Raw genomic sequence first — 10,219 nt, 5'->3', positions numbered from 1 at the left:
TGTAATTAATTTAGTAGATCATTTGATATAATAAATTTATCGTGAAACGTAATAAAAGCCGAAAAAATGGATATGTGTGGAGGTGCCTTTGATAAGTATCTCTTCAGGGTCTCCATTTTGAATCAATTTTATAATTAAACAATTCATTCACAGCGCCAATGTATCCTTTAATTTATTATACATGCAATTATCAATAGTATAATTATATATGTGCTTTGTAGGTTATTAATTCATTTACAGCGCCAAGTATCCTTTAATTATATACATGCAATTATCAATAGTATAATTTATATATGTGCTTTTGTAGATTATATTTGAGTACTTCCAACACATATCTCTTTATACGAATTCTAAATTCACGAAAGTCTCTAATATAAGTGTTGTGTGTAGTATGCAAAGAATTTATTCGGACAATTGCAACAGGTCAAATTGCTTGTAAAAGACTAAAGTTATGCAGTGGGTGTTCTAAAGTAGTGATTTTGTTTTGTGTCGAGTACTTGAGATTTCTGGCAGATGCTCTAGAGGTGGTTCGTGTATTGGATTGTGTTCTGGGAGCTGTCGTAGAGGATATATCGAACAACGTAGTGCAAAGCATGTTTTATACAAAGCGAGTCAAAGGATATATTTCTGGAATTATATACAGGCATTTATCGTACCATATCTGATATGTAGTACTTTATTTTAAATATTCAATATTCAATATTTAATTCTTATGTTATATATATATATATATATATATATATATATATATATATGAAACGAGAGGTTTTCTTCAGAGTGTGAAATAATATGATAAAATAGTTCTTGGGCATCCATCCAGTAATTAAAACAGCTTTTATTGAAAGAAAATGTTTTTATTTATTTAATTTATTGAATTGGTTAGATTTATGCTTTTTTACATGTTTTTATTTATAATTTTCTGTAATTATGTATTTTTATATAGTTTTAAATTGTAACCCTGAAATATTTAATTGTAGCACTGAAGATGGGTAAAATCAAGACTCGAAATGTCTTGATCTTCTTTCCTTTAATGAAACTGTTTTAATTACTGGATGGATGCCCAAGAACAATTCCATCATATATATATATATATATATATTATATATATATATATACATAAAATTAAATATTGAAAATTTGAAATAAAGTACTACATAGTTTTCTTATCTTTGAATTAAAGCAGTCAAATATTTTTGAAAATGTTTACTTCATCACAATATTTTTTGTAATTTTTAGTGAAACTATAGTTCGAATAGAATAAATAAAAAGAAATTACTCATAATTTATTTTCCGAAAGAGGTTTACATTAATGACCGAGTTTTTTTATTATATACTACTTTTATGCTTGTAATAATTATATTCTTATATAGTTATATATTTAATGCGTTTTTCATATTAAATGAAATTAATTGAAAGATGCTTTGAGAACTTGTGCCTTTCTTATCCGATATCATTTATAAAGCAGTCTGTATATATTTAGTGAAATATTTTCTGGCTCATGGATTATTAATATAGTTGTATACATATATCTGCTGAAAATATTGTTTATACTACTATATTTGAGTCAATATCATTTTCTTTAATAAGATATACTTTATTAATTTTTAATGCATAAAACAATATATTCTTTGTTTATTCAACTACAACTATTATGCTTATAAAGATTTCAAATTAATTTGGCAGACATATGTATAAAAGACTATTCATATTTAATTTGTTATGGGGAAAACATGTTGATTCACTTTTTTCAATTTACTTATGAATTAAAATTTATGAATGTTTTAAATCAATAAAAGATAAAAGTTTGTACTTCTCATATGTATCAAAGACATTGAAAGTAATTTATATTATTACAATTCCATAATATATTCCACCAGAGATTTTTTGCTCTATAAATAACACTATGAACTGATTTTGTGTGGAATTCAGAATTCTTAAATGTATATTAAATTTTTGTTACCAAATTATTAGTTAACCAAACAGCCTTTTGTAAGCATCGATTACTCATTTGTTGAAGAGGCCCTAGCATTCTTCCTTAGGTAACTCCTAAATTGATGGTATTTTGTTACAAATTACAAATTTCTCTATAAAAACTCTTTTTTTCGTCACACCTCTTGTTCATTATTATACAGAAAAAATATTTGTATTTGTATTTGACATTTCCAGTATCAAGAATCATGTGTTTTCCCTGTAGCGATATTGACTGCATGTATATTCTTATTTATGGATAACACGATTGTTGGTTTTGATCAAATTATTTCAAATATTTAATACGACTTACCAAATTGTTAATTAAATGCAGCTTTTAAAAGACTTTAACTGTAATTTTATTTTAAATAATTGCTGCATAGCAAAATTTAGATTTTTATTCTTTTATTGCTAAAAACAGTTTTGATCAAGACATGCAATCAAAGTTTCAAATAGTTGACTTGAATGATTAGACAAAATATAGTTTGGTTTACACGTTTATTATCGATTCAAGTTGTAAAAATTATTTAACTCAATTTCTAAAGGATAACAATCAGCTTTATACAGTTTTGAAGTTTTTAATGTTCAAGTTTTCGAACATTTTTCATTATTTCATTTTACAAGTTTTATTGAATTCTTTTATGGCTTTTTCTAATAATTTGTATATTATCAAGTCAACTAAATTTGTTTTTGTCTCGATTAATTGTAAAGGTTTCACAAGTTTTATCAAGTCGTATAAACATTTTGATTCGATTAATATCATTTCATTTCATCGATTAATTAAATAATTCTCTCGAATAATTTTTTTTTCTAAGTCCAAATTTCTGATTATAATTCTTTCGAATATTTTTTTTTTTCTAAGTCCTTTCAGATATTTTTTTTCTAAGTCCAAATTTTCTGATCATAATCTTTTGAATAATTTTTTTTTCTCAGTCCTTCAGATAATTTTTTTTCTAAGTCCAAATTTTCTGAAACCTTTTCAATTAAGACAGACGAGTTATTTATGCATGCTGTATTATCCCAAAGCCAACATTCGAATGAATGAGGCTCACATTGAATATTTCACAACGAGAAAATTTTATTGGGACAAAGTTAAAAATTTTAACTAAGTCCCAGTATTTTCTCGTTGTGAAAACTTCAACGTGGACTTCATTTCATTCGAGTGTTGGTTTTGGGAATTGGTGTGAGGGAACACTAAAAAACATAAAAAGTTTCAACGCTGAACAGAAAAGAGAAAATTTGATCTGGGACTTAAGGAGTTTTTTTTAGGCTCTCCACCTCCCCCTCCTCCTCCTCCTCCTCCCTCTCCCCTTTTTTTCCTTTTTTCCGCTTTTTTTCACTTTTTTTTCTTTTTTGGTGTTGTTTTTCGCATGTTGTGGTTTTTGGGTAGATTTTTGGGTTCGGCATGCATCTTCCGCAATGTGTCTTCTGCGTGTAACCTCTCGCATCATGGACCTCACGTTGACCACCACTTCGTGTGTTCGTTTCAGGACCCTTTGCGTTCGCCAACAGCCAGCCACCAGCACTGCTCCATTTTTTCTGCTTCAGAGTTGGTCGTTGTCGCCTTCAGCTGGATCGATCCGTCTCACCTTGTGCCTGCCTCCAGAGCGATTTCACGAGTATGCGGTCACTTAAACCGCTCGGCTATTTAAGTATTGATGATAAAAGTTCTTTTTATTCCTATATTGTATTAATATTGAATTTTAATAAAGAATATGTATCATACTCATCTCTCTTATTCATCATCTGCCTCTACCCCTCTCTTTCCCCAGTTTTCCTCTACTTTTTTTTCTCTTTATGTATCTCTCTTACAGTCAAGTGCGAACCTTGAATTTTTCAGAAATATTCTAAGTGTCAAGGTCGAATGCGCCACCTGAATTCAATATTTTGAACTAATACACTCTGTTACAGTCAAGTGCGGAACTTGAGTTTTTTGTTTTTCAGAAATATTCTAAGTGTCAAGGTCGAAATGCGACACCTGAATTTAATATTTTGAACTAATATTTGATATTTATGAAAAACTGAACATTCGAATTTTCAAGCATCTTGGGGATTTGAACCGAGACACGCTGAGCAACCGCAGTGGTCACTTAACGATCTCGGCCAATTGGTTATACAGAACCCTCAGCTATTTGTAATAATATAAAGTGTTATTTTTAAAATGAAAGATATAAGCTTCCTTAAAATGTGTGTGGTCAAATGTGCGAATGGCTGAGGTCGTAAAGATGCGGTTTATGCCAGAATAACAATTCAAGGTTCGCCAGTTCGAACCCCTTTGTCTGAAAAAAAAAATTAGAACCAATAATTTTTCTAACTGTGTAATTAAATAAGACATATAGATAAATAATTAAATTTATTGAGTGTCAGTATTACAAAAATCGACATAATATATCATATATATATATATATAATATAGATATATATAGATTATATAATATATAGATTATATCTATATATATATATATATATATATAAATATATATATACGCATATATGTATAAATATGTATACGCATATATATATATATATATATATATATATATTATATATACACGCATATATATACGCATATATATATATATATATATATATATATAAAAGATAAGAAATAGTAGGGATAATTTTTAATAAATTTTATTTACGCCTGGTTAACAGTAACCAAACCTACTTTGGTGTAATTTAAAAATCTTATTATTTTTCCGATATAAAAAAACAGTTATCAGGAGCAGCCAAAATTGGCCCAAATCGTGACATTTAAATGCAATTTTAAGGCCCTTAATGAATGAAATAATAATTTTAATTATGCTTTGTGTAGACTAAAGTACAATCTTTATACCAAACCAAAAAATTACAATTTATCATCGTCTTCATAGTTAAAATCAGCTTCAAAGGTGGCAATTTTTCAACTTCAAATTGGTCACAGGGACTGAAGAATTTTTTTCCCGAAACTGATTCAATATTCGGTATCAGCGCCTCGAAAGCTATCAGAATCGGTCAAAACATTTGAAAATCGCGAAAAAAAGTTTTCGTTTCATTAGTAAAATTTTGATTTTGCAACCAAGATTCCGATTTTTCGGGGGTGTATGTGGATTTATCCAAAAACGGATAATATTTTCGAAATCAGCGTCCCAAAATCAATCAAAACCAATCAAAACATTTTGAAAATCGCGAAGAAAGCCGTTTTTTTTAAAGAAAAATCGATTTTGCAACCAAAGATTTCGATTTTTCGGGGGGTGTATGTGGATTTATCCAAAAACGGATAATATTTTCGAAATCAGCGTCCCAAAATCAATCAAAACCAATCAAAACATTTTGAAAATCGCGAAGAAAGCCGATTTTTTTAAAAGAAAAATCGATTTTGCAACCAAAGATTTCGATTTTTCGGGGGGTGTATGTGGATTTATCTAAAAACGGATAATATTTTCGAAATCAGCGTCCCAAAATCAATCAAAACCAATCAAAACATTTTGAAAATCGCGAAGAAAGCCGATTTTTTTTAAAGAAAAATCGATTTTGCAACCAAAGATTTCGATTTTTCGGGGTGTGTATGTGTATTTATCCAAAAACGGATATTATTTTCGAAATCAGCGTCCCAAAATCAATCAAAACCAATCAAAACATTTTGAAAATCGCGAAGAAAGCCGATTTTTTATAAAGAAAAATCGATTTTGCAACCAAATTTCGATTTTTCGGGGGGTGTATGTGGGTTTATCCAAAAATAGATAGCATTTTTGAAATCAGCGTCCCAAAATCTTTTGGAATCAGTGAAAACATTTCGAAAATTGCAAAAACAAATCTATTTTTTTTTGCTAAAATTACGATGTTGCATAACCAAAGTTTTCGTTGTTTGGTTAATGATACACGCCCTGAAAGCTCCTTTTCATCAAAAAGACTTCGTCCAATTAGTTGTTGATTATATTTTTCATCTATTATAGGGGAGACCCAGGTTGTAAGGTTCCTTTTAAGGCATTCTTATAAGTCATAAGCACCTGTAATAAGAATCAAAATTTATTTTAAGGATATGCATCTAATTAGGATCATTTCAAAAGTTTAGAAAATGTATAGATAGTCCGTGGATTCAACTTCAAATGAATTTGTAGAATACATCATTTATTATAATCGAATAATTTGATATCATCACTGTAGTTATAACAAAAGTATGAATAGCAGTCTTTGCTTTTAATATGGTTTATGATTTATAAATCTAAATTCTATCTATTTTTTACTAATATAAATAAATTAAAATGCCTAGAACAAAATTTTCAAGTTGTTTGATAAAATGTACACAGACAGAAATTCGCGTTCCAGTTAAAAATTTTATCTAGTTAATACTAAAATAAACATATAAAAGTGTCCAAAACAAAATTTTCAAAATATTTGACAAAATATAAAAAAATGTCCCAAACTCGCATATTGCTAATTACTAAAAATTAATCAAAATATGCGAAAGTTTTTCAAATTGACTCAAATTTATTTGATAAAATCCGTGGATTCAATATGGTTGATGATTCATAAATATTATAAAACATAATTGTACTGTTAGCTCGCTAAAATTATTATTCTGCTTTTGAATGATATTTTAAAGAATTCAAATATTAAAAAAATTGTTGGTAATTTAATTTTGCGCAAATTTCTTAAATATTTATTAACGTTAGACAAACAAATAATTTTCATTTTATCAATTAAAATTAATAATTAATTTAATTGAAAATGGCACTTATGATTCAAAAGAAAAAATACTTGCTTATAAAGAGCATTTATGTATTCTGGCCCATTTATGATGTAAATATTGAATTATTAATAACAACTGCTTAACTTTAATAAATATTATTAACATGTCAATTAATACACGAATATTTGTTTTCAAAGAAAACATTCAAAAACGTATTTCCTTGTATAAAAAAACACACCTTTTGTTTGAACAATGAAAAAAAGTATTTTCCTCTTTTCAAATATTTCTGATGTTGAGCAGTTTTGAAAAGGTAAGAAAAAATGAACTGAATCTGACCTATTCTACTTGATTATTTTAAAGATATCTATACACGGATTATTTCGCAAAGTTTTTGTGGTTTTGCTTTCAAATAAAATATTCATTAATTAACAATTTTAAAATAAACATTTGAAAATAAATATGTCACAACAGACACTTTTAGCCTGAAAACAACTGTCAATTTTGACGTTTGACGTTTAACCTTAAATAATTCAATTCTGACGTTTAAAGTAACAAATTCATGCATTAAAAATTGTTTTGGACCTGAATCAATATCACAAAGCGTTGGAAATGTATTTAACAAATATTTGTTTAGAATTAAGCCCAACACATAAACACGAACCACTGTCCCTTAAAATTAAAATTTCAAATATTATTTTGTACTTACCTAAATCATATTTTCACAAAAACCACACTTCAACTTAAATTCTATTTAAATTTTTGATATGAATAATTGTTATTATATTGTCTAGGAAGTCACTTGTTCAACCAAGTGCTAGACACATAGACCTTATATACATGGATTGCTAGTCCCCATACATTTCTCAGGTACAAACTTATGTTTACTTATCTATGACACTTTCATTTGATATGATTATGACGTTTAAGCGATCGAGTGCAATTGACGTGTTTGTATTTTTGACATATCTCGGCCGCTAAAAGAGCACAGAACATATAATTATATAGACTGGTAACACAGTTTTTAGTATCAACCTTTTAGCAGTAGTTTAGTCTAGCCATAGATAAAAGATGAGTATAAGGAAGAGCATAGTTAAAAGATTAGTCTAGCATAGTTTTCTTTCTATTTTTATTATCTGAATTGTTTGTATCAATTACATGAAATTAATTAAGAAAACAACATTTGTAAATATCAATACGCACATAAATTGATTTCATCATAATTACACAAATCATATAAAAATAAAATTACTTAATAAATAAAATATACAAAATATTTCTAACATCCCTCTCGTCATGGATTACTTACATGCTAAAATGTATATGATAAAAAAATGATTTAAATTCGCAATAATAACAAAAATTCATGATTGAATAAATAAAAGTAATAAATTGATACAAGCATATATACACATTTACATTATTTGATTTTTCTTACATAGTACATAAGTCTCTTCAAGTGTTTTATTACAAAAAGTTGTTTTTACAAAAGTTTGTGTCTGGTAATGGCACTTTCAAAACGTCGTGCATAACATTTTCTCATCATTTTTCATATTGATATAATATATAATATATATTATATATATTATATATATTTATATGCTTGTATCAATTTCATCGTCCAATACACACTTCCGATGTCTGTCCTTGTCTTTTTGTTCCGGTTATGCCTTCAATGTCCTGACGGAACTTCCGGGTTTCCGATTCATCATGACAGCGACATGATGACAGTAAATGAAGTAATTCAACAAAAAAAACAAACAACTACAAAAAAGAACCGACAAAAAAGTTGAAACAAATTTTTTTTTCCAAATCAATTATTTTATTAAGACAAGCAGAAAGTTCTTTGAATCATTTAAATCAGACGCTTATTTCTCTCAAATACTGACATTTTTTACATATTTAGCTCCGTATCTTCGAAATGGCTGGGCCTGCCTTTGCCAAAACTAATAAACACTTTTCCCAATCATTACTAATTGAATGTTTTTTAGATCATTCAAATCGGATACTCCGTTCTCTCAAAAACTCGATTTCTATTTTCTGCACTCTTTGCTCCGTATCTCTGAAACGGCTGGACCTGCCTTTGCCAAAAACTAATCAGCTTTTTTCCCTTTCAATAGGAATCGAATATTTTTTGAACCATTCAAATTGGTTGATCCGTGCGCCCGAAAACGTGACTGAAAATTTGTATCCATACATACATACATACACACACACACACATCCATTTTTTTCTGAGGTTTGCCAAAATGTTCAGAAACCTTCAAAACGTCGAGAAATGTAAAAATTTTCAATTTTTATTTTCGGCCCATTACAATAACTTAACCCTACGGGAAGTTAATAATGTGTTTATGTCTTCTTCTTTTAATTAAATAGGCAATCTAACAATTTACACTACACTGCAAGTATTTGAAAAGTTGTTGATTCATTTGATAATGAACAATTTGTATGAATGCATGTACATATATGAATCAACATACATAAAAAGGCATAAAACATATACGAGTATATATTGATTTCTAATTAATTTATTTTATTAATATACATTTATTTATAAAAAATAATTATACTACTTAGTCTATGACTTAATTTCTTTTTACATTCTTCATATGTTTAAGAAAACTGAATCTAACTTTTTAAAATTATTACATATATGTTATATATTTTTTAAGTTTGTATATGACAGATTGTTCACCAGGGATGGTGTTTGACAAATACTGGTGTATGTACTGCGACTGGTACGGCCTTGTGAACGGGAACTGGGTATGGAGCTGGTACTGGGACGGCAACTTTGTGTACAACTGGTACCTTGACTGGGGGTACTGGGACAACTTTGAACTGTACTGGAAGGCTTGTAGTACTGTCAACTGGTACTGGAATATGTTTGACAACTGGTACTGGGTATGGTTTTGGAACGTGGACAGCATATGGCCTGTCTACTGCATAAGGTACAGGCACTTTGTATGGCACATGCACGGTTCTTTCAACTGGTACTGGTACTGGATGTGGAACTGGGATAGCCACTCTGTTGACTGACACTGAGTGGCTGACGTGATGACCTCCATGAGCTAAGCCTAAACCGGAGTATCCCAGACCTCCTAAAGCTAATCCGTGACCAGAAGAAAGGCCAACACCGCCGAAACCGCTGGACAAGTAGCTGCTGCCAAAAAGTTGGTGCGTAACCATGTCCCAAACCTAAAAGACCACGTTTGGCAACCTTCTTCTCTTCTTCGGCGCTCACCAAAGCGGCACACACGACCAACGCTACAATCTGGGGAATGATTAAAACAAATATATTATAAAAAGGTATTAAATTTAAAACATTATTAAATTATTAAAATTATTATTACACATAGTGAAATAAATGCACTCTTTCATTAATAGAATAAACCTATCGAATTAGATGAATTTTATGTGCAAAAACTAATGTATGTAATGGTTAAAATGAACAAGTTAAAACAAATCAATTCTAAAAAATGTATAAAATTTTATTATGTTATGATTTAATAAAAAACAAAATAATCAATTATAAAGGTACTCACCAAGAATTTCATGTTTGTTCCTAGTAAGTTCTTTACCGATC

The 10,219-nt window shown here is 28.8% G+C and overlaps 1 protein-coding gene across 1 annotated transcript; it reads right to left on the bottom strand.

Moving 5' to 3' along the window:
• Window positions 1-9,327: 9,327 nt before the first annotated feature.
• On the bottom strand, window positions 9,328-9,822 carry LOC113373885 (MAGE-like protein 2). The gene has a single exon (XM_026614152.1). The coding sequence runs from the start codon at window positions 9,820-9,822 to the stop codon at window positions 9,328-9,330; it is 495 nt and encodes a 164-aa protein (XP_026469937.1).
• Between the last annotated feature and the right edge of the window lie 397 nt (window positions 9,823-10,219).

This window comes from Ctenocephalides felis, unplaced genomic scaffold (genome assembly GCF_003426905.1).
Source record: "Ctenocephalides felis isolate EL2017-DRISC unplaced genomic scaffold, ASM342690v1 CF-g0.4_SCAFFOLD_01604, whole genome shotgun sequence".
Classification (NCBI taxonomy): Eukaryota; Metazoa; Arthropoda; class Insecta; order Siphonaptera; family Pulicidae; genus Ctenocephalides; species Ctenocephalides felis.
This window is presented reverse-complemented; position numbering and strand designations above follow the sequence as displayed.